The sequence below is a fragment of the Ambystoma mexicanum genome, chromosome 10 (genome assembly GCF_040938575.1).
Source record: "Ambystoma mexicanum isolate Mex_15411 chromosome 10, UKY_AmexF1_1, whole genome shotgun sequence".
In the NCBI taxonomy this organism is placed as follows: domain Eukaryota; kingdom Metazoa; phylum Chordata; class Amphibia; order Caudata; family Ambystomatidae; genus Ambystoma; species Ambystoma mexicanum.
The window spans coordinates 1,523,921,280-1,523,946,512 of NC_090932.1; the positions used below are offsets into that span (position 1 = coordinate 1,523,921,280).

The 25,233-nt window shown below is 44.0% G+C and overlaps 1 protein-coding gene across 5 annotated transcripts in view; it reads right to left on the minus strand.

Moving 5' to 3' along the window:
• The window catches only part of NCOR2 (nuclear receptor corepressor 2), a 2,813,293-nt gene that overhangs the window by 2,287,321 nt on the left and 500,739 nt on the right, over positions 1–25,233 (minus strand). For all 5 annotated transcript variants that reach the window (XM_069619703.1, XM_069619702.1, XM_069619704.1 and 2 more), the window contains exon 4: positions 3,506–3,686. In XM_069619703.1, the coding sequence (XP_069475804.1) occupies positions 3,506–3,686 (181 nt within the window). The remainder of the gene's footprint in view (positions 1–3,505; positions 3,687–25,233) is intronic.

The following is a 25,233-nucleotide window of genomic DNA, read 5'->3' on the forward strand; positions in this document are numbered from 1 at the left end:
TGACCCCACTGAGCCAAGAAGTAGTTCTGTTTTGCAAGTTTAAAAGGTTTATTTGAGAATTTAAACAATATATATATATCACACTTTATAATAAATTAATATCTGATAGTACACTTAGACATATGATGTTGATCAACAATGGGTAATCTGGCACTAGCACACTTCTTTAAAATCAATGAGGAGTTAGTATAGGATGGATAAAGTAGCAAAATTACTTTTATGATTTCAAGGGAAAAGCAATGAGGAATAAAATGCAGTACAGAAATACTTGATATGATTTTAGCAAAAGATACAATAATCACTTTTTCTCTGGCAATTCACCCCCCTCCCCTATGCAATGTAAGACATGGAAGTAGATGGAAAGAGGAGCACACAGTTCTCAGGAATGCAATCAAATACAATACGAAATTCAGTTCCCCCCCCAGCAAGCTTAGAGAAAACCGGTATGCGTTTTAAAACACAGGCCCAAGTGCTTTGAATGTGGTGGCAAGGAAGTGAAAAATATGCTGAAAATGCTTTTAATTCCCTTAGGAGGTTCAGGGTGAGTGAGAGATACTTGGGATGAGTTCAGGCTCACTTTAGCAATGATTCAGAGATGGTGATTAAGAGGCAAACAAATTTTTAGCAAGGAAAGAAATGACTGCTGATGGTTACACGTGGCTGGATTTTTAACCAAATCGCGGTAAAATTCGCAAGTGCGTTAATCGTGATTGCGGAAGAAGTATAAGGAGTAGGTTCTAGGCTTGTTGGAAAGGTAAGATTCTAAGCTTTCAGAGGAAAGTTAAACCAAACCAAGTTCCTAGCCCAAATGGTTCCAGAGATACAGACGATTAAATAAAGGTAGTTTTTCGGATTTAAAGTAAACTCAAAATGACAGGTGACAGCTTGCAACTTCAGAGTTGACAAGTGACAGTGGTGCAGCTTTACAAAATAACAAGTGACAACTTCTAGGAGGCAGTTCTGGTTAGATTAAAATAGTTTGGATTAGATTATTTTAATTAAGAGATTGGTTCTGCACAGTTCTGCTAGGTACTCACAATATATTTTTGAAATAGGCCTCGCCACGGATCTGGTCAGGTTTTGGACTGGACTCCGGTTCTGGTCTCGGCACTTCACAGTGATCTGGGTCAGCTCTCTGGTTCTGCTCACAGCGGTCTGGGTCACTCTGGATCTCTGGCCTCTGGTTCTGGATACTGCTCTGCTTTCTCTGGGTACAGCACTGCTTCTGGATCTTTCTGGCGCAGGGTTTCAGGGCAGAATCAACAGCTCAGCCTGGCTGTGAATAGTCTGCAAATGATTTTGGGCCTGCTGACAAATACTTTTGCTTGCAGTGGGCCTTCTTGGTTCAAAGTTCTGTAGTCTCTGTCTAGCTTGGAAGTCTAAGTGTAGGATCTCTGGATGTGAAGTCGTCGGTCAGCATGCTCCGCAGCAAATGGAATTGAATGTCTCTACTTGTCCCAGCAGTCTCTTTTTATGTGTTTTGAAAATGGGTGTGTGCCTGGGCCTAGCTAAGCCTGCCCCTCTCTACTTGTCATTGGCCCAATTCTCCCCTCTCCCATGATTGGGGGAAGGAAATGTGAGTCAGAGTGATGCTGTAGGTTTTATGGGTCAGAGGATCCTCCCCTGGTCAGTTTGCCCACAAATCTATATTTCATTCAAATACATATTGCACAGATACACAGTTGTTTAAAATTACATGCACCCATCACATATCACATGAGGTATACTCTGTTCAAACTCTGCTCTTCCTGGAGGCTTGCATTCAGAAATGGCAACATTTTGCACTTTTTAACTGGTCTTGCAATATCGGACATTTACCCAAATTTACACAGATGTGCGCAAGGAGTGTGGACATTGATTGATGAAGTGTCAGATTTTTAACATGCAGACATTTGGAGTGAAACCCTATTTTCCGCTAGCAACCCCTCTGATCATACCACCGGGTCCTAAAACCTCTTAAAATGTGGGCAGAAAAATCACAAGAAATATGGTATCATTTAGCTAATTTTGACAAGTCCGCACCACGAGTTATACATCTTTCTTAAAATCATATTCTGGCCAACAGGGGTGTGTCTTCCCAGGTCACATGGTGGAGAAACCAGTCTATCCACTTTCTTTAAGCTCAGCCTGTCCTCAGAGGGGGCTGCCCCTCCCCGTTTCTGCCAAGAGGAAGCCACTTTTACGACGCCCCCAATATAACTTCTGCCTGAGTCAAGGATGGGCTTTGTTCAAAAGGAAGCCATTTACGATCCCCCCCAATAAACCATCTGCCTGGGCCCAGGACAGGCCTTTGTTCAACTCCCTGTAGCTGCTCCACCCCTAATCTAATCAGAGAGGTGACAACTCCTTTTGGCAAGAGAAAGAGTGGCTGAGCAGGTTTTAACTCCTGTGGGGGTAGATGTCAGGCAGAATTCAGTTTAATTAAGCCAGGTTTCAGCTAAATGTCACTTTTTGTCCCCCAGTTTAAGTCTATTACGATTTTTACATACACATTAAATAATTACTTCCTTCAAGTCATTTCAGAGTATAGTTTTACATTGTATCCCCCTCTTACCAAGTCTTTCCTTGGTCTGGTTTTGTTTCATTTGTTCAGTTTTACACAAAAGTCTGGTGGTTTTAAAACGCCGGCTTTCTGATAGTGGTGAGTACTGGTAATGCAACCATTTTTGGGATTTAAGAAAATGAATTCCCCACAGTTCTAGGTTGCTTTTGGCAATCAGCATTGCCATTCCCAATGGTTTCAGGCTACTGTGTGGGTAGCCCAGTGGTGGTTTTAGGCAGTGCCCTCCTGTGCTCACAACCTAGGCAAAAATGGGTGGCAGCCTATTCTTCATGCATTTCCCTGTGCATTTTCTGGGAAGTTCTGGCCATCATGATGTTTTCCATGCCAGTACTGCACAGTTTTCCTATTCTGGCGTACATGTGGGTTTTTTGGCCATCTTGGATTTTCTAAGCCCACAGCACCAAATGTTGCAGCATGATAGCTCGAACGTGGGTCAGGACACCCAACAATATATGTGGGGAGAGGGTTAGGGCAATAATAAATGTGCCGGGCATGGGAGAGCGGCTGTGGGGGTTCTCTCCTTGCATAAATGTATACAGTGAAATGAACTAATAAAAAAAAATTGATCACATCGTATTCGGCAAAAAAAAAACATCGATAGAATCACTGGCAACTCCAATGACAACAGATCGCTTTGGAATCCTCGCTTATGACAACCGGCCTGCAAAGGAGTGAAAGGCAAAGAAAGGCCACACTCAATAATCTGCCTCCTGATCCTTGGACCAATGCCATGAGGTTACCTCAAACATGTGCACTGAGCATTGCATGTAAAACAACAGTACATTAAACAGCTTACATTGGTTCTCCCCCCCATTTCATACACAGAATCTCTCCCATTCCGCTTTACTTGCTAAATGAGGGAGCAGGAGTGGCTTTGAATCTGGGGGAATTGACCAACGCAGACAACACCTGGGTGAATTGATTGGACCCACATCCTCTTACCTTGAGGTGCTCCTCGTTTCCGCCGTGCTGGCCCTGACTCATTAAGGGCGAGTGCCGCATCAGCTGGTCTTGCAGCATTTCTAACCTGGGCCGCTTGATTTCCATGTACTCCATTTCTGACTGTTTCGCCATATCCGACAAGTAGGAATGTGGGTCGGATCTTCCGTGTAAGTCTTGGGATCTGGGTAGAAAAGAAAAAGAAGAAAACCTTAGAATTGTGCACACATTCCGCATTCCCTATGTCACCATATAGTAAAATAATGCATAACTGTATATAGAAAATGCTAAGAATATGGTATTCTTTTGCTTATAGCTTGTAAATTTGTATTCATGTCTGTTGGTGGATGCTCTGTGAAACTGCAGCATCTAGGCAGGCCTCAAAATGTGCACTCCCCAACAGCCATTGGCTAGTGACAGCTGAATCTCGGTGACTACAAAATAGTGAGCTGTGTGTATATGACCAGACTACTTTTTGTGTACCAGCAAACTAAATGTCTTCAAGCACTGTATTGGGAAGCAAGTAAGACCCAGATTGGTCTCAAGGTTACTGTCGAGGAAATCAAACTCTGGACTCTGAAGAAGCAAGTAAGACCCAGATTTGTCTCAAGGTTACTGTCGAGGAAATCAAACTCTGGACTCTGAAGAAGCAAGTAAGACCCAGATTTGTCTCAGGGTTACTGTTGAGGAAATCAAACTCTGGACTCTGAAGAAGCACGTAAGACCCAGATTTGTCTCAAGGTTACTGTCGAGGAAATCAAACTCTGGACTCTGAAGAAGCAATTAAGACCCAGATTGGTCTCAGGGTTACTGTTGAGGAAATCAAACTCTGGACTCTGAAGAAGCACGTAAGACCCAGATTTGTCTCAAGGTTACTGTCAAGGAAATCAAACTCTGGACTCTGAAGAAGCAAGTAAGACCCAGATTGGTCTCAAGGTTACTGTCAAGGAAATCAAACTCTGGACTCTGAAGAAGCAAGTAAGACCCAGATTGGTCTCAAGGTTACTGTCAAGGAAATCAAACTCTGGACTCTGAAGAAGCACGTAAGACCCAGATTGGTCTCAAGGTTACTGTCAAGGAAATCAAACTCTGGACTCTGAAGAAGCAAGTAAGACCCAGATTGGTCTCAAGGTTACTGTCAAGGAAATCAAACTCTGGACTCTGAAGAAGCAAGTAAGACCCAGATTGGTCTCAAGGTTACTGTCAAGGAAATCAAACTCTGGACTCTGAAGAAGCACGTAAGACCCAGATTGGTCTCAAGGTTACTGTCAAGGAAATCAAACTCTGGACTCTGAAGAAGCAAGTAAGACCCAGATTGGTCTCAAGGTTACTGTCAAGGAAATCCAACTCTGGACTCCGAAGAAGCAAGTAAGACCCACATTGGTCTCAAGGTTACTGTCAAGGAAATCAAACTCTGGACTCTGAAGAAGCAAGTAAGACCCAGATTGGTCTCAAGGTTACTGTCAAGGAAATCAAACTCTGGACTCCGAAGAAGCAAGTAAGACCCAGATTGGTCTCAAGGTTACTGTCAAGGAAATCAAACTCTGGACTCTGAAGAAGCACGTAAGACCCAGATTGGTCTCAAGGTTACTGTCAAGGAAATCAAATTCTGGACTCTGAAGAAGCACGTAAGACCCAGATTTGTCTCAAGGTTACTGTCAAGGAAATCAAACTCTGGACTCCGAAGAAGCAAGTAAGACCCAGATTGGTCTCTTGGTCACTATAGAGGGAAAGATTATTCCCTAGGTTCCGAATACCTAAAATTCCCCCTCCCCCCCAACTTTTGCGATCTGAGTTACCATCCTACATGAACGTCTCAAGTAGTAATTTATTGAGGACTAGATAGGCTCCAACTTTAATGCGACTTAAACGTAGTACGCACTGCAAATCCTTTACCATTATAGCTTCTTGTGGAACATTTTTAGCTCTGGCTAAAGAGTGCTTTAGCTCTCTGATGTTGAAGGACTTTAGGTAATATGAAGTAAAAACAATGTTATGAAAGACTAGTAGCACTCCATAACATAAGTTAGATTTTGCTAATACTAGTTTGCCATTTCTTGGTGATATGATTAAATGGTGTTGCTTTTGCCAACATCAATAGAATATCTCATGGGCCTGGGAAGGATGAAACACTGAGTCTGTCCTTCTTTGATTCGAACCCGATCACGATCACCAGCGATCACTTAGCACACACAGCTATTTCGGCAGAAGAAGCCAGAAATTCGTTTTTTATTTCATCAACTAAAGAAGAATTGATTGAAGAGGAGATAAAAGAAGAAATACCAATGTCCTCAAATGTGTTAAATTGACACAATACCAGCTGCAACCCAAATAACAATTTTCTGAACATTCGCTATCACACCTTGATATGTTGTGTTGCCCTCCAATAAGAAAAAAAGGGAATTCTTTATTTTTAAGTTATGAAACCTTTACCTTGGGACAATTGTAGATCCTTTACAAATGCCCCTTGCCGCTCAGTACCTGCTACTTATTTAGGAGATCAGGTAAAATGTTTATTTATGACACTGCTCTCCTTAGGCTGATGCCCCACTGGTGGAGAGAGGAGGGAGGAGAGAGGGACAGAGCGAGAGAGAGAGAGAGAGGAGAGAGAGAGAGAGATATGCCAGTGCTTTCAGCAGCGCAGCTGGAACTCTTCTCTCCTTTCCCTGGCGCTCTTGCTGGTTTTCACGTTTGTAAGCAGGACCTGGGCCCCAGCATCCCTTTTTATCATTATAATTCCATTCTCTTTCTTTGTCAGGAACAATCGTCTCCGTCAGAAGCCTTGGAACATTTTGTTTTTCTGGGCTCGCGATCCATACTGTGTAGCTCCGCCTTGGCAGACCGCACTCCTTTCCTCGCGGCACATTTTTAAGAGCAGGGGGTGTGACAGCGGTGTATCTTTCAATGTCTTCTCGTTGTACCGATACCGCCAAGTACAATTTTAAATGAGATATTTGGAGTATTATATAAGAGGCTATGCTTGTAACCTCTGCTTGCACTACCCAGCACCTAAGTATGCAACCACTGGCAGGAGAGATGACACGAGAAAGTTGCTGTGCCCTCCCCGGAACCCCCTGTCCTATTCTTCACCCACTCCATCTTCTTGGCTCTCTGAAGTGCCTGTTCAGAATGTTGAATGCGCCTTGTTAATCATCAAGAAATAAATAAAAGTGCTGTGCTAATTGGAGCAAATAGTACAATATTGCGCCGCAAGTTGGCATGTGACTCGTTGCCGGTTTTGCTGGCATGTGGGCCCATGGTAACAGGCTCACCTTTATCCAGTCATGTTGTTAAAGATGGATGCGCTTTACCTTACGTGTCCGGGGATGATAGCTCAGCAGCAACATGCTCGCCTTGGAAAAAAAAACGACCCGAAGCAACACAGGTTCGATCCCCGGGTCCGCGCTTAGAAACTTCTGGGTATTAAGCACGTTATAAATACGCAACTAAGACATATTCCTGTAACAGCGCCTCGATGCCCCCGGGCTGTGTGAGCGCTTTAACAGTGCAAATAAATAAATAAATTAAAATAAATGATACGTCTTACAGGTCCCAATATGTATAGTAATGGGGAAAATGAAACTACCAGTCATGTAAATTGCTGTAGGATAAAAAGCTAGAAGGATTTGAGGTCAATTGGCAACTAAGAGGATGGACACCGTAAGACGCCTGCATTTCTCAAACATTCTACTGAGAAGGCCCACCCAGGTTCCTTTAAAGATCCAAGTTCGCCAGTGTCCTGAACTAGTTACCTCCATTTTGCACGATTACTACTAGTTTAATGATTTATTGATCTGGCGTCCCCCGGGCAATGCCAACAAAGCCTACTGCTGAGACAAAGCGGGTCCTATGATTGGATCCACAGATTGACAGGCGTCAAGGCGTTAACTGGAGCATGAGGTATATCACGCCTTCGTCCAGTATATTTTTTCGGCGAAAAAAGAGTTATGCATTTATAGGTTACAGACACTATCAGATTTGATCTTCTTCTCTGCACCGCTTACCTCTTCTCAGAGCGACGACAATTTGACGATCACTTACTTCCCACTACCTCTAAGCCTTATAGACCGTTTACCAATATAAGAGCGCGGTCACCATGGTTTAAGTCACCAGAGTCAAGCAAGTGGAGCAAGCTTGACGGGTATGTTCCTTGCGTGCCCATCTTTCCCAATTGTAGCCTACCTTTTTCGACAGTTGGCAACACATTTTTCTAGCTGAGTCTAAATGCTGCCCCTTGCCAATCTTGTTAGCACCAAACAAATCCCAGTTTGTGCTCTCTCAGGTGACCTCACTACTGTTCTCTTTGGCGAAACCCATTGAGGAACATTGCAACACCTGCCCTCCAACAGGGGTAACCAGTAAATGTCAAGACTTTGCTAAATTCTTTTGTGATAAAAGAACAACCGCCTTATATCCTAGGTCTCTTCCCCCCTCAAAACCCCAGAAGATTTGTCGAAGGTGGCAGTAGCATGGCAATCCACTCTTCCGCCTCGTTGAAACCTACCAGCCATGCAGGTGATCAATCTCCTGGGTCTGATGTGGCACCCCATTTTCCCTGTTCCCCATGTCTGGTTATCTATGGTCAATGCCTGTTTACAGCTCGGCTCATTTTCGGATACTCTTTAGCCCGGTTTATCCAACCTCTCTGTAATAAATGTTGTCTAATCATAAAGAACGTTTTCCTTACTACTCTCCTGTCACTTTGTGGCCATCTCTCAAAAAATCTTACAGAAAAAGCTGCACCACATTTGTACTATTGAGAACAACCTCTGGCTCTGACCTTTCTTTGGCACCACGGCTGAGACAGTGATGGTCCTGGTTGAGTATGGCTTGAAAATTGAGCCAGCCACTTGCCCCGAACCAGCTTGAGCTCCACCTGGCCCAGCCACCTCTCACTGGTCCAGGGGCACTGCAGCTGCTGTCACCTGGGTCATTTTTGTGTTCGCAGAGGGAACGCACAGAGAGTAAAAACTATGTGTAAAAGATATATGTATGTTTTTTTACGCACCAAGCGATTTTTCTTTGTGTGAGATGGTATCGGCAAGGATCGTACTTACTGAATCCACCACCCCAGGCCCTACGACTCACAAATCCGTCTGTATCTCCACCTGTATCTGATTTTGATTAGAAATGAAGACGTTATTAAGAAAACAAAAAAGCTGTTTTGGGCCTACTAACATTTATTTTCCCCATAGAGAAAAAGTCAAAATATTGTCAAGCTGAAGCGCAGAAACTGCTTGACGGAATTGGGCCAAATGATAAACAACTTGGGCACGAAGCGTTGACTCCATTTCTGGGGCAAGCTTGAAGTAAATCCACAAGGAGATTTAAAAATATATTAGACGGGGAAGGAGGTGCCCCCTGCTCCCAAAAACATAGCTATATCCCCATTGTGCTTTGCAGCAGAGAGACTGAGAGACTTTTCTGAAATGAAAAAGCATCCATTTATTACAAAAATTCTGTTGCTAATAACTTTTGTCTTGAATTGACTTGCTGGATGGATTTGGATGAAATATTCAAAACAAAAATGTTTGTCCGGGGCCCCACAAAACTGCAAACTTTAGGAACAATACGTTATAAAATGAAAACGTTAGAAAGAAAATAAAACACCACAGTTTTCAGCCCATTCATTTTCCTATAGAGAAAAAGTGTTTTTTTTTAACAGCCATAGAGCGAAAATCACTGGGCGGATTTGGACTAAATAAGAAACATCTTGGCCACAAAGCATTAGAATTGTTTTTTTGTAAAGCGCTTATACACAAGTGAAGTGCTTCAAAGTGTTTCAAGGCGGACAGGGAACAAGGGAATACAGAGTCATTCTTAGGCCTTGAAGTTTCCGAATGATCTAACAATAATAACTAGCAAACTAGGCCTGACGGCTTTAATACTAGTGCAAGACAAGAAGGGAGGCGAGAAGGGGAAAGGAGAGGGAGAAGAACATACAATCTTTAAACTGCCGTACTAGGCCAGCAGCGTTTCAGATAGTGTCAGTGCGTGACAGAGAGTGGGGTGATACAGGGGGGGATGAGAAGGAGAGGGCATACAGAAACAAAAAACTATCGTACTAGGCCTGGCGCACCAGGCCTAGTACATTTTAGGTAATGTACGTGTGCAGACAGGAAGTGAAAGGGAGGGGGAGGGAACAAGTCCACCCAGTCCAGTAGGGCCCTGGGTTAAGTACAGAGAGGTTGATGTAATTTCCTTGACTGGTTTGGTGTAAATCCATCCAGTAATTTTTTAAACATTCGACAGAGAAGAGGGTGCCCCAGATCCTTAAAACCTTTATATCAGCCTTGGTGCTTTGCTGCAGCAAGGCTAATAACTGGTGACTTGCTGGATGCACTTGGATGCAATTTTATAGACAAAAAGGTTGTGAAGGCCCTCCCCCCCACAGCTCCTAACTGAAAATTGTGTTGGGAATACATTGTTAAAAAAAGTTAATAGGAAAACATAAAAACACAGTTCTCGACCTACTCACATTCAGTTTCCCATAGAGAAAAGGTGCCGTTTTTGAACAGCCGTAGCGTGTTGGCAGATTTGGGCCAAATAAGAAACAATTTGGGCACAAAGCGTTGACTTAGATTCCTTGACTGGTTTGGGCTAAATCCATCCAGTAGTTTTTAAAATGTTCAACAGAGAACGGGAAACTCCTGCTCCTTAAAACCTTTATATCGGTCTTGATGCATTGCAACAGCGAGGCTGAGAGAGGATAATACATTTTGATTTGTTGGATGGATTTGGATGACATTTTCTAATAAAAAAGTTTTTTGTGGGCAGAGGCGTTGCAGGGGGTGCTGAGGGTGCCCCAGGTCTTTTGGTTGTAGCCCTGGATATAAGTTCAGGGGCTACAACCTAAAGACTAGCTAGCCCGGAGTCCCGACAGTCCCGACATTAGCGTAGCCCCAGATTTTTCCCAGACCTAGCAACACCCCTGGTGGAGACCCCCTCCCTTCCAAACAGGATATTTTGGGAACAATTCAATAAAAAATGAAAAAGTTATTAAGAAAACATAAAAACGCAGTTTTCAGTCTACTCCCATTCATTTTCCCCATAGAGAAAAAGTGCAGTTTTGTACAGCCGCAGCTTGAAAACTGCTGGGCAGATTTGGACCAAATAAGAAATAATTTGGGCACAAAACATTGACTTAATTTCCTTGACTGGTTTGGAGTAGATCCATCCAGTAGGTTTTAAAACATGACAGAAAGAGACATGGGGTGCCCATTGTACCTTAAAACCTTTATATATATCGGCATTGGTGCTTTGCAGTTGAGAGACTTTTCAGAAATGAAAAGCCACCATTTCTGATATTAGTGGCAGAAGCCACAAATGAAAGAATTTGAAGCGCTATTTGGAGGAGGAAAAATGATGCCATTAAACTTTGGAATTAACTCCCCCACGACCTTTCAGAGTCTAATAACGGTCTTGACATCAGAAAGAGACTCAAAACTCTTCTGTTTATGTAGTCATTCCTAGGCAAACACGGATTTGTTTGAACGACAGCACTTAGATGGTCTAGTCGTAGGCACTATATAAATACCAATGCCAATAGAAATAGCAATCACATCAGGCTTGCGGTCGGCACTGGGAAAGAAGACACCATGTGAACTTGGGGATTTTGGAGTGGGTTGGGGGCCAGTTACGGGTAGAACATTTTCGGTTTATTGGGCAGACCGTGTCAATCTCACAAGATTAAAGCAGCCAACACTGCAAGGCGGGCTCCGAAAAATATTTGCAGCACACAAAGCCTGAGTGATGGGGGTATTGGGATAGGATTAGGGAGGGAAAAGGCAATTGACTGGAGTATGGGTACCTGGAAAAAAGAAGGGGGACACATGTTGTGGGCCTGTGAGGATGTGGAAGACTTTTTAATTTGGAGCAATTTTCCCCATTATCGCGGGAATCAGTGACCCGCCACTCTACCGCAGGACTTTCTGTTATTGGAAATGATTACTGCAAAATTATATTGGGAATAAGGAGCTAAAAAATAAAAAGGTTTAGCATCTGCAGTGTCTATATCTACTGGGCAGGGGACAATGGGTGTTTGGTAACCAATTAACGGTGCAACATGGCCAGTGGCCATGGCTAGTGGGCCCCAAAGTAATCTATTGGTAAAACATGTTCAGTGGCCACAACAGAAGGCCGTGGCTAGTGGGCTGTGAGGAAACTAAGGTATAGCAAAACCCTTGAAATTCAGTGAAAAACCATTTGCTCAGAGAAAGTTAAGGTGATCAGATTTAACGTAACAAAACCCCTGAAATGCAGCACTTGTGTTTCAATGTAGTTCATCTCGGAGAAGAAAATGCATCACGCAAACCAAACAGTGACAGGGGTAATGGCCAGGAGAGTGCCAGGGAGCAAAAAAGCAATTGAGGGGAGTGGGTGGACCATCGAAAGAGGAGGGGTGTGCTTGGTCAATGCCTGTGAACACAGGGAAGAGTTTAAGATTTTCAAGCATTATCGGGGGAACACTGGGGATTCCTGTGGGCACGGATATTGAATGCCGCTGTATTTGTAGTTTGTTGCCTTTATCGGGGGAATCCCGCGGGAATGTGGAGAGGGGGAAAAAACAAATTTTACACCTGCAATGATCACATCTCCTAAGCAGGGAGTAATCAGTCTCTGTGCTGAAGGTCATGGCTAGTGTGCCCGAAAGGAACCTATTAGTGCAACATGTACAGTGGCCACGGTCAAACACTGGAAAGGTCCAAGGTGCATGCTCAGAGGGCCTCGAAGAAACATATTGATGCAAAATGTACAGTCTCCATGGCCAAAGGCTGTGGGCACTGGCCATGGTCAAAGAAACCTATTGGTGCAACATGGCCATGGCTAGTGCCCCCACCCCCCCGCAAGAAACTATAGCATAACAAAACCCTTTAAATTCAGTAAACACTTTAGTTGGGAAAGAGTTAACCCCCTGAAATTCAGCAATCGAATTTCGAGCAAGTTTACCTTAACTATGCGCCACCTCTTGCATAGCAGATGGCCACAATGATGACATCACTGGTGACAATGGACATGACATTACTAATGACATCACTGATGGCGTCACTAATTACATCTGCATGCCATCACTGATGTGACTGGTTTGATTAATTGCATTTTGAAATATGACAACTGTTTTTTAACATAACATATACGTACATATTTCATACTTACACGGTACAATGTATTCTACCCATGTATCTTTACATGTAACGCGCCATATTCAATTTTAAGTACATACAGACATTATTATAAAGAAGGATAGTAGGTAAGCATTTGTGTGATTTGGCTGGAAATCTGTTATATTGGAATACAAATTCATAATTTATTTCCAAAAGAAATGACTAAAAATATTAGTAATGCCATTGCTATGTCCATAATTAAATATTTACTTTCTAATCTTCATTAATTTTGTATGAATGTAATTATGTAGCATAAGTAACTGAATTTTTTGGCATATTAACCAAACTGCAAATTCTTAGATTACATATTTGATAAGTACTACAAATGATTGCTCCACACGTAATCATATCATACTTCTGTATTAGCGTATTGTTCCATGTCATGTTATTATTGTGTAATAAAATAAAATACGTATCAAGAGGTCAACAAAAATATTCGAACTTATTTAATCAGTGATGTCACATTTGATGTAATTATTGATCTCATTGGTGATGACATGTATGAGGTAACCAGTGATAATATCTGTGATGCCATCATTGTGGTCATACGCTACACAACAGGAGGCGCATAGTTATGGTGGACTTCCTTGAAACGCGATTGCTGAATTTTAGGGGCTGTGTTGCGTTAAATCTGATCACCTTAACTACGTTTTCTTTCACTGAATATATATATACACATCCACTAATGAATACTACTGTTATTGCTCTTATTAGCTAAACGTATGTAGTTCACAACACAAACTAAATTGTCACCATATAAATCAATGTTCCTCATGTCATCAACTTCTGCTGACGTTAACACCGGGAACATAGTGGGTTGCGCCACTGCTGCACAGAGCCGAGTTGTCTGACTGTTCAGAAAGTGAGCACTCCTGACAGATGTAAGACCACAATACCCTGGCACCAGAGCAATGGGCGAGTGTGCAGACACACAGCAAGTGCAGCTCGTGAATGAGTCATTTCACGCGGGCTAGGCCCCAATCTACATTCTATGCAGGGACCGTCCCATTGAACTGCCTTGCTGAAGGGTGCAGGCCACAGGCGCACCATTGTTGTCTTATTAAAAGGCGTTCCCGGGCTAAGGTCACGAATCCACGTCACACGACTGCCAACAAAGCCCACTGCAGGAAGACACACGCGGGTGTTCACTCATTCGAAGAATAAAACTACCCTCCGGGGAAAGTGGGCAAGATAATGAACTTGGCTTATTTCCAGTAGATCAGTGTTTGAGAAAGGCTAGTAGCTGGTTCACGTTTTAGTTCACATAAGAAAATCAACAACATCTAGGCGCCATATTCCCCGTAGCAGATGATATGATAGGTTATTCATAACACGCTTAATACCCAGAGATTTCTAAACGCGGACCCGGGGAATCGAACCTGTGTGGCTCCGTGTCGTCTTGTTTTCAAGGCGAGCACGTTGCCGCTGAGCTATCCTCCAGAGACAAGTACCAAAAAACAGGAAAGAATCAGAAATAAGAGACATAAAATACAGATGGGGGCGTGGTTTACTCGGTAATATGGAGGAGGGGTTTGTAATCTTTCCAAACAAGCAAACGGCACGCCCAACAAACCAGGGTAACGCGACGGGTCAGCGATCAGCAGATTTGTGTCTACTTTCTAAACCGAATACGCTTTTTATATCTACCACTATATCCCTCTACATTTAAAATATGTGTCTCAGTCTTCATTATTCATACTTCAACCAGTTTGAGGATAATTCAAACCACTCGAAATTCAGGTGGTTGGAGGCTCCCGGAACTATCAAAATTATTCAGAGGTATGTGGCCGAAAAACTTCAAGGATTGAAAGCAGACAAGGGAGCTGCAGACCAGGGCGGGCTGCTGCTGCTGCTGCGGGGCCTTGTTTTTATTTTATTTCAAACTCAAGTAGCTGCTTAAGCTAGAAAGAGAAGGATCACTTTTTCTATCTGGTGTGAGAGCAGGAACTCTTGCACTGGAGGAGGACTACCATGTGTTGTTCCCATTTCCAGCGCAAGCATCCCCCTCGTGCTGGCCTCTGGAGCTCGCCCAGGCTAGAAATAGAAAGCCATGTTTCTATTTCCAGCTCGAATAGGTTTCTATTTGAAGCAAGGGTGCCCACCGGCGTTGTAAGCAGTAGGAAGAAAGGCTGAAGAAGGGGAGGGTAGTTACAGCAGAATTGTGGGACTGTCTGCTCCATCTACGCGTGACTCACACATACTCGTGGGCTAATGGTTGTCTAAAGGGCTGTACTGTGAATATTCACAGCGGCACTTCTCGCAACCCTAGCCATAAAGACATCAATGAATGCTCCTACATAGAATTCGAATGAAACTCTCTAAGCCCCACCTGCCCACCAAACACTGTAGTGCCAATTAAATCACTTATCTATGTGGCGAGAGAGCCATGGCTAGCGATGTTCCATAAGTGAGCGGAGAGACAATTACACTATAAAAACGGCCAGTATTGCTCCATATACAATAACACTGCAGTCTATTAAAGTATGCACGAGTGTGACTTTGTAAGGCACATTTCTAGGCGACCCACATTTTGGCTTCTAAGGGAAATAAAACAGAGCAATGTAACGTGATTTGCCCAGGATCACATACTTTGGACTACTGATTAAGGTGAAATATGAGCCCATGTTTTAGTTTGACATTTTGCAAATTAAGCAATAGTCTATCATCCCATCCCATCTTTAGTTGTGCACCAACATATAATGCTGCACAGTTGTCTTTGAAAAGCTACTCTGTGTTAAAGTTACATTAAACGCTTTAAACCACATGGTAAGTCAATCTAAAAATATATAAGATTTCTTGAGTGTAATCTCTATACAGAATTGGCTTTTCATGCGATACCGCTTTGCATTCTGGAACTTGTAGTTTTGCTTTCCCCATGCATCTCCCACACATCTCTAAATGCAAAGTGCTGCTGACTAAAATACAGCCACTCGGCAGCTACTTTATGTGGCGAATCCTGCAGCTTCCCTACTAAAACCCTGCCTAAATTCTTCTCGCAGGTGACCAGGAGAAGGCAGACGCCTCCTGATCCCAACCCTGGGAGGGGTGTACTGCGGGAGGATCACCTGGGTAGAGACATGGCCCAGGATAGTGGGAAGAGTCTGTGCGTTAAGGCATGATATTTATCCCCTGAACGTGATACTCTTGCCATTATGTCAGAGGAGTTTTTGACTTATTGTCACGTTAATATATGTCAACCTCCTAGTAAGTCTGAGATGGTGAGCACCAAGGCTGTAATGTTTCAACCTATTCTATCAACAGAACAGAACTTGTGTATCCCTAAAGGTTAACAGTGTCCTCAATACCAAGTGTGCACTCGAGGAAGTGGAAAAGGTGCTGCCTTTTCTCTACCATCTGTCGCTAATAAATTTAAGCTCCGTAATCCCTCTTCCAAAACCACTAAGGGAAGTTAAAACCCTATTAAAAATCTCCTAAAAACTGGCTACATGTCCCAGAACCCCTCAGGGACTGCGACGAAGAAGAGGGCTGAAGAGGCATGCAGAGGTAAAGCAGGCCTAAAAGCCTTTACCAGGGTCAGGCAATTAACATCGAGGGCCTGCCCCTGAAACTAATTGCCTTTGTCTAAGTTTCCTGATGAACTCTTAAAGTATCAAATTGCAGGAAAACCAAAAGAACTGTGGTTGTCTATAATATTGTCAGAGCACCTTATGTTGAACGTAGTTGAAGCAGTAGTAGACTGTGAAGCCAAGAAGCCTGCTTTCACAGTGCCATTTGCAGAAGGGAGTCGTAAAGGAGAAAGCAACCCCCCAGAGAAGAATTATCCTGACAAGTTATATCAAAGATGCTGCAGAGGTTACAAAAATAAGGGCAGTTTGTTGAAGCACAAGTGCTACTTTTGTTTTGAACTTTGTCAATTCTATCCTGGAAGGAAGTTTTCCAGGATTACCAATGGTGCTGTGTTCTTTGTGAAGATTGGAAAGGGAACGTTTCATCAAATGGAGAAAGAACTTTTATCAGTGGATTTTTGTTCAGATGAACTTTTTGTTTCTTTGAAACTTTCAAGAACTTACTTAAGACTTTACATTGGGAGAAATTAACTTTGGACATTCCTAGGAACGAAACCTACCCAGGACAAGTGGAATTCAACCAAGTCACTGGTTATTTGGTCATCTTTTATTTATGTTGTTTATGTTTTACTTTGAATGTTTTGTTGTTTAGTGTGAGGGCCAGTTTATGCATGCTAGGAGGTTTCCCCTTAGGTCCTAGACTAGGTAGGGAATTCCCTGGTAGAGCAGGCTTAGCTAGGTCTTCTTGGCAATTTTTGTTTAAAATAAAATGCCAAATACTGAGAAAACTACAAGCAGTTATCCGCCTCGCGTTACTGACCCCTCACAGTTCCTACAACTCCCCAGTACAGACTGCATGCATAGTGGGGGGGGGGCTGCATGTGCCGTCCACAGGGCACTGGGAACCCTGAGAATTCTGTTGACTATTCAGTGTGGTATTATCAAAATAAAATCACATTCTTTTATCATTTTTTGAAACCGGCATTAATGTGGTTGTTGCACAATTTGTGAATAAAATGTGCAGAGTTGCAGAGTAAAAGATGTTTTTAAATCTTAAAACAGGCAGAACACTATGTGAGGTTTTGCAATTATTTACTGCACCCTTTGTTCTACAAATGAATCAACTGCAGTGTGTGGTAGGAATCTTTTTTTAAAAATGCAGATGGCCCATTGCACAGTGAAAATTAGCACTTTGCAGAAAGATTTGGGATTTAACATGTAACTGGGTCACTGAAGATGACCCTGTCCTCACAGGCAATTCACATTAATTGCTGCCTCGTGGGCAGAAACGCACTTTACTGTGAGCTTATCAAAGTCATGACTGGTCCCCAGGTAAGCCAGTGAGCCTTGGATAAACTCTTGCACAGGTGAACAAAGCCTCTCAAACCGACAGAGCAACAGAAATGTGACTGGGTGCCATACAGAAAGGGATAGGACATCCCACACACCCCTCCCAAACTACGCCACTTAATAAGAGTGAAGATATCCAAGAACAAGCATTGGCAATGCCACGAGTTTGGGCTTTTGTCTAGGCATGGAAAGGCACTTGCCAAGCATCGCCGTACTGGTATTATTAACTGGCCATTTTTGGTAGCAGGTGCAGCCCCAGCAAACATAACCTAAACAAAAGGACACACCTCACATCAGGGTGTTGCACACCAAAGACCTTTGATGATATGGGGCTGAGAAGGGGCATGCCTAGTGCAGTCAGAGGGAGCTCAGTACAGTATGGGAAGGATTCTACCATCTTTCCTTTCTCCATACCTCTCATTTCTCCCTGCCTCCAACACTTCCTTTAGCACAAAGTACTTTGCGTTTGATGCACACAGGAAAAGACCACTTGTGGCAAGGACAGGGTTTGGACCCCTTAACGCAGACTTGCTTTCATCCAATCCTGTGGGGCCATTTGTCTATGAAAAAGGTGTCTCTCAGCCTTTTTAATACACACTTGGACCATTCATGACATAAAAAAAAATAATTTGTTGATCCTTCCAAAGCCCTAAGCCATTGATGTAAATGAGGGCTCCAGGACAGAGGCAAGATCTGTTCCCTACCCACTCCCAGGGCACATTGGTGGTGACTCTTGCTGGGTCCAGGACCTGCCGCTTAACCTCCCTATGCAACCTGAAAAGACTCACACTGTCTCAGACCACCTTCAGTGGATCTCACAGCATCCTGAGGGGCACAACAGTCAGGAGCTCTGCTTTCACTGTATGAGGCGTATCAAACCACATTTGAGACATGTTCACACAATCAAAACAGAAGGATCTGCCGGTGCTGCTTTTGCCACTCTATCATACTCCAAACAGCCAGCTTGCGGCTGTGAACAAACTCAAACCTCCACCGCATGAACATCGCATCGGCCCAATAGGGCCACAGATTTGAACAGCAGGACCTCGGTTCGAACGTTGTAGCATCACGTCACATATTGACCACAATCAGCAGTTACCCAAGTCTAGTACCAACTTATCCTTCGAACTGATCCTGGTGAGCTATCCAAACTGTATCGCATGACTGCCACAACTGAACCGCAGCCAGTACCTGCTTTGAGCCGTCTCAAAGCCAGCTCCCCCATGGAACAATACGACTCACCGCACCAGAACCTGGTTTGACCCGCCGGTGCAACACCTTGGGGCGTGGTTCAACACTGTCAAACTCTCTACACTTGAAATCAGGTAGTTTGGAGTAACCCTGCCCCCCTGCTCCACCCTTTGGGTCTCTAGAGACTGGTTAAGTTCCTTTTGCATCTTTATTTTTGCATTTCTTGCCTGTTTCCCACCCCCTACTAATTATCCAGAGTGCTGCATCATTACAATCTGCATTTCCTTATCTTTCTGTACAGGGGTGGGTTTTTGATAGTTTTTTGATAGTTAAGTGTACAATTACTATCAAATGCCCTGAGGCCCACGGGCATGTTGGCGCGCTATAAAAATTTAAATAAATAAATATAAATACATTTATTTGCATAAAGTATATGTTTTTATAGAACTTCGTTTAGATATTCGTTTTATTTTGAAACTGTTGTACTATTGCTGTTTGGCTTGCTACTGGCTCACAATCACACCCCATCTGCGAATATAGCCTTCCCTCGGCCCACGTTACCACAAAGGGGCGAAGGAGGTATATCTCAGAGCTGTGCCTGTTTCACCTTTTTGATACTGGGATCACTGTTGGTTTGTATAATTGTGGGGGCTGAGTAGTACCTTTCCTGTTTGTCACACATCCACTTCTGCCTTTTAGACAGTCTATTGAGCAGAGGCTGCACAGGGAGCTAAGCCAATATTTTCTCACTACAGATGGCTGCGTATTACTATACTCAGCCTACGGCCAAGTAGCGCAACGCCCTGCCTCACTGTCAACTAAACAGAAAAGTCTAGAACGACATGACATGGAACAAACTCTTAATAATAACCTTTGTGACATCAAGTTGCCAGGCTTTTTCAGTTGTATTATGTTAGTTTGATCACTTCATTCCCATACCTTGTTACCAACAACATTCACCTTTACACACAGTCTAGGCTTAATAGGGCACTCTTGGCTCAGGCTTCCTGTCAAAGAATAAACAGTCTGCAGTTTGACCTGAGGTGCAACATATAGAGTTACCTGGGCAAATAAGCCACCAAACGTCCAGTATTGTCCGAGTACACTCTTGAGCACCTCATGCATCCAACATTCAATTGCATACTAACTTACAATTCTCCGAATCTGCCTTGGAAACGCAATTCAAATACCACAACACTTAAGGACATATCTGCCTCCTGCCTTTTGCAGAACTCTGGTCGGCATGCAGTAATAAAATCGTGGCAAAAAAGTCGGCTGCACAAAAAACATCACAGAACAAATGCCGTAATTTGACCCGGTAAAGGTGTAACCCATTATACCATTTAAGGGGACTGGAGGTTGCGTGGGTGTCCCCTGCTCCCCTTAAATGGTACAAAAGGTCCGGGGTTTGCAGGGGTGTCCCCCCGTATCCATTACATGGATTGCGGCAGCAAAAGCACAGCCTTTTTGCCGCGATTATTTGTATAAAGAGCAATTTATGCCATGATATTAACACATGGAACCCTCTAGTCCACCTAACAGAACTGGCATGCAGCTATTAGAAAACGTTCTTCCCCCGCGGCATCCTTTCCTCTGTCCCTCCCTGTGTTTGTAGCATCTATTTCCCACTTCCCCAACCTCTTCTCTCCCCCTCGCTCATTTTCTTTCCTCCAGCAGACTATGGTCTGGATACCCCATGTGGCGGCGGCACAGTACGCTCCTATACAGCCAAGCCTAGCTGCACTGAGACTAATACAGTGGTGATCTGGCTCAGTATAAAAACATACCAACATACCATAACATGCAATTATCTATACTTAACAGCTTTTCCACGGTCTCAATAGCAGGAAGGGAAACACCTGAGAAGAAGGCATGTTATCACGCCAACATAAGGATCGGACTCACTACATGTCCACTGGCTGGGTTGGCAAAGACTTGGGATATGTAGTGCTGTAATTCCCCAGAAGAACCATCTATTTTCTTAGTAATTGTCTTCAGAGAGAAGAGGCGAGGAAGACATGTCTTATAAAGGTGAATGGCCGATAATGGCCATCAAGAATGCCGCTGTTTCATCTGTCACGCACAGAGATGCCTTTACCGTATCAGTTTTTCCTGTTTGTAGATTTCTGCAGAAATCCTGCAAAAGGAGACCATAAGGGTGTTTGGGGGTGAAGGCGGCTGATTGGTTGGATTGTGTTTTGTTTCACGCTGTCCTTTAAACATATGTGTGAGGCAGAGCATTGTTGATGTGTATTTCTTAACAGTCCTCAATATCTTGTGTCCACTGTGACTTCTGGCAGCCATTTAAATGGGCTATCTAGTGCGGGGAAAAAGCTCTACTTTCTAGTGACCCATTCCTGCATCATAAGCAATCACCAACAATAAGGATTTCACATTTTCCATTTGTTTGATAGTATCTGGGTGGATTTTGAAATCCGCGTAGCCTCTTTTAAGTTTACATCTGCGGTGGGTGTAATCCTCTAGGGACAGGGTCTACAACCTGCAGATCTCCATATGTGTTGCACTACAAATCACATGATCCCTCACCATTGACTATATTGGTTAGGCTGATGGGAGTTGTAGTCTAAAGCATCTGGAGAGCCAAAGGTTGCAGACCTCTGATCTAGAACAATGGACACATCCTGGTCTTAATATGTTTTCAGAGGCCTCGAAGTCCACTGTTTAGAAGCATCATCTTATATTGGCAGGCCAAGAGCTCCAGGAGATCTTCAAAATCTGAGCTTGTAATAATGGTGGTAATGAGGACAGTTTATCTCTAACTAAACCAAAGAGTGGAAGTCCCAGCACACAACACCCGCATGCAGACCTTCCTGCCAAGAAGTAAAGCAGCCAGTAACTCTATTACCAGACACTTTAACAGCTATCTCCATTCTGGAGTTTACAACTATAGCCCAGAGGATTCACGGCTTGCTGTTAAGTAACCAACTACATGACACTGGCCCCATGTTACAGAAGCTCATGGAGGAAGATTTGCCAATCACAATATGAAACCAACATGACAGGCAGTTTCCTGATATGGACTTTAAAAAAGCAGCAATAAAAGGTGGCAAGCATGATAACGCTTTACTGAATGCTCGTGGTTTTATGTTGCTTCTCCTGCCCTTGTGTCTTGTCTTGGCCTCTCTGTTGCTACCACATTACCCTTGTTCTTCCTAGATCTCTGGTTCATGCTTAAAGACATATCTTCTATACAGGTCCAGTTGCTCAGACGTCCTGTCAGTACCTTCCTGAAGTACCGTCTTCACCACAGAGCCCTTTACTGCTTTGGTGTCGCAGAAGGTTGCAGTGAGGAATCATGAACTCCATGCATGGTCCACAATTACCAACCAGACTATCAAGTGGTTAAACATCGTTTCTCTTCAAATACCTGATTACCAGTTCCCAGGGCTATAAAGATTGCTTTTCACACTGACAGCAGCACCTGAATGTTTCTCTCCCAGATATACAGCAACTGCTGTATCCTGTGCTGTAAATCACAGCTGAGTGAAGTGATAACTGCGTGCACGGATGAATGGGGTGGGTGGTGGGGATAGAGAGGAGAGAGAATGGGAGGTCGAGCGGTATGCCCTCAGGAACTGAACCTCCTTCCACCGTGCAGGGGTTTGACCTGAGAAATCAATGGACCTGTGTATTCTAGAACAGTTGCAATGCTAGGGCCGTTTTCCCTTTCTTCTTTACTGACCAAAGATCTGGTATGCCTGTGCAAGCCAGGGGACACAATACACTATTCAGCAACTGCTGTGAGATCACTGTGTGGAAGCCGGGCAGATGTAAGTGAGTATTACATTAACATTAAGGTAGTTGCAGTGTCTTACTCTAAGAAGGCACATTTTATTCTTCTTGCCAAGCAACCATAACTCAAGAAGTGGCAGAACCTTTCTTTATCAAAATCTTTGAGTGAAAATGGTTTGTGAGCCCAGGAACAAATGAAGCAAGAAACTCGAGTCCTAAGTAGAGAAAAGGCCTTGACAAATGCTTAATCCAATCACCAAAACGGAGGCCAAGGAGACAGAACTATGCCCAGGGGTGTTGCTGGGTCTGGAAAAGATGTGGGGCTAAGCTAATGTCGGGTCTGTCGGGACTCAGGGCTAGCTAGACTTTTGACTGTGGCCCCTGAGCTTCCATCCGGGGATACAACCAAAAGCTATAGCCCCCGCCTCTAGCAACGCCTTTGATTATGACTAGCAAAATAATGTCCAATTTGGAGTGAGGGAGCGTAAGGATGAGGCCAAGAAAAGAGAGGATGGCAATGGATTCTCCCCAAGAGAAGAATGCAGGACATCACCAGCAGGAAGAAAGAAAGAAAGAACCAAGTGCTGACAGGAAGGCTGGCATCGGGTCACACAAGTGAAGTGGAAGGATCCTAGAAGCTGCTAAACCCTCCAGATGGGCTCGCTCCTTTTATTGGCATCCCCTATGAAGATTTAGGGATCCAGTCTTCAGAGCTAGTACACTGCTGCTTGTGCGGTTGCTTTTCTGCTCTTGTGCACTAGTCACAAAGGATGAGAAACACTGCTCTGCTGTGCATGCGTAGGAGCTCGGCTTGGATGCTGTCATCGCATGATGTTTGCCATCTTGGAGGCTGGATTGTCGGATCTACTTTGCCCGGTTGCTCCTGAGCATGAACCCAAACTACTGAGCAATTCCCAGCCAGTGCTTCAAATCCTAAGGTGTATACCAGTTTGTGACCATGTACAAGAAAGCGAGGTGGGAGGGAGGGTGGAAGCAAGCCTGACATTTGCCACCACATAAAAGCAGGTGTAAAAAAAGGACTATGGCCTTACACTTATAACCAGAGTCTTCACATACCCATTGGACCCAAGTGGAGCCACATTGTAGGGGATAGGTGTGGGCTATGTACATTTACCTGGAATGTGTTGCATCTTTGCCAATGTCACAGGGGCCCTTTTGATAAAGGGCATCTCTACTTTTCTCTTGCTAGGCAAAACATATGGTTTGTCACATGCATGTATGTGGTTTTACTGTATGCAACATTACTAGCTATGCAGACATGCTGCCTTAATTACTGACGCTCTTTTGCTTCAATCCTGGTCGAAGACACTAAAATTCCACTTTTTGGTAAATGCAATTCACACAAATACCTGTGGTGCTAATTGGGTTACTCCAAATCAAGGCAACAAGTTAGGTTGCAGTGAAGAGTGGGGGATGGCGCGTTTGGGGCAAAGCAAACTTTCCTAATAACACCTTTTGAAATATCTAAGAATGATCTATACAAAGTGTGCCTGCGAAAGGTACTAGGCTTTGGTTGAGGACCAATCGCGAAAAATGTCATGAAATGGATGGTTGGTCCACGCTAATGGGCTTGTTTGGGTTTTATATTGAAAGAGCCCTTACCAAGTATGGTCTTCATATAATGCCGTTGTTAACATGTAGGCTCTTTTTAGTAGCTGGTCAAAAAGATCAGTCAGGAACCCAAAGAACTCCAGGTTCTGCAAAGAAACTGTGATGGACTGTTGACAATTAAACCCAAGCTCCTGAAAAGGGGCACCACCACACCCAAGGTCCTCCATAGGTCCAGCTGAGCTCTGATACATGATCAAAATACCACCAATCTAGACCAAGAGACAAACAGTATTAGCGCGGCGACAATCTGTCTGGCCAGCCTGACGAAGCATCGAGACACAGAAGAAACATCAAAGCAAAGGCAGGTGGACCATCACCTCCTCCTTGTCTAAATTAACTGAAGACCCTTTTGGTCCCTCTTGTGGGAAACTAAAGGGTGTCTCGCCTACTAGTCCCCGGGGGTCGGTCTCTCTCTCTCAGGTGGCCATTGCATGACCATCGCCTTTGGATCCAGACCCTGTGGGTAGACCAGTGCAGGAGGATCACCTGTGTCAGGGGTCTTCGGGGAGTTGGGGGGAGGCAGTCGATGGTGAGACACAGTATTCCCCCCTTTTTTTACACTTAAACCATTTAATTTTTTTTTTACGATTCGCCGATGTCCTAACTCCCCCCGACCCTCTTTCTACATAAACACTGGGCAGAGGAAGAGGGTGACAGAGTAACAAGACTAACTCTTATACATCGCACTGGACAAGTCCCGTTAATCGGGTCAGGCAAAGTGAGGCACTTGACTTTAGGTGCATACATCTGCTACCAATTAACTCTCCTCACATGGATAAAAGGCAGAACATAGAGACACACGCTGAGCAAGGTGGAACACGATTAAGAGCAGAACTTCTGGCACGAAGGTGAACCTACTGGAGCAGAGCGACAGATCAAGGGACGAGAGTAGCGGGTCGAGAACCCCAGGAGTTCCCTACAGGAGTTTGTTGCCTCCAAAAGGCAGTGAAAGACACATGGAGAAAGCCAAATCCCAAAGCAGAGGCTGCATTGGGTTTAAAGGACACCAGCTACCCTCCCGGGTGAAAGGCAGAGATGGGGAGGCAAGGCCAAGCCTGTGGTAATAACCTTGACTCCTGAATTGGAAAACCGTAAGGACAAGAAAGCAACACAC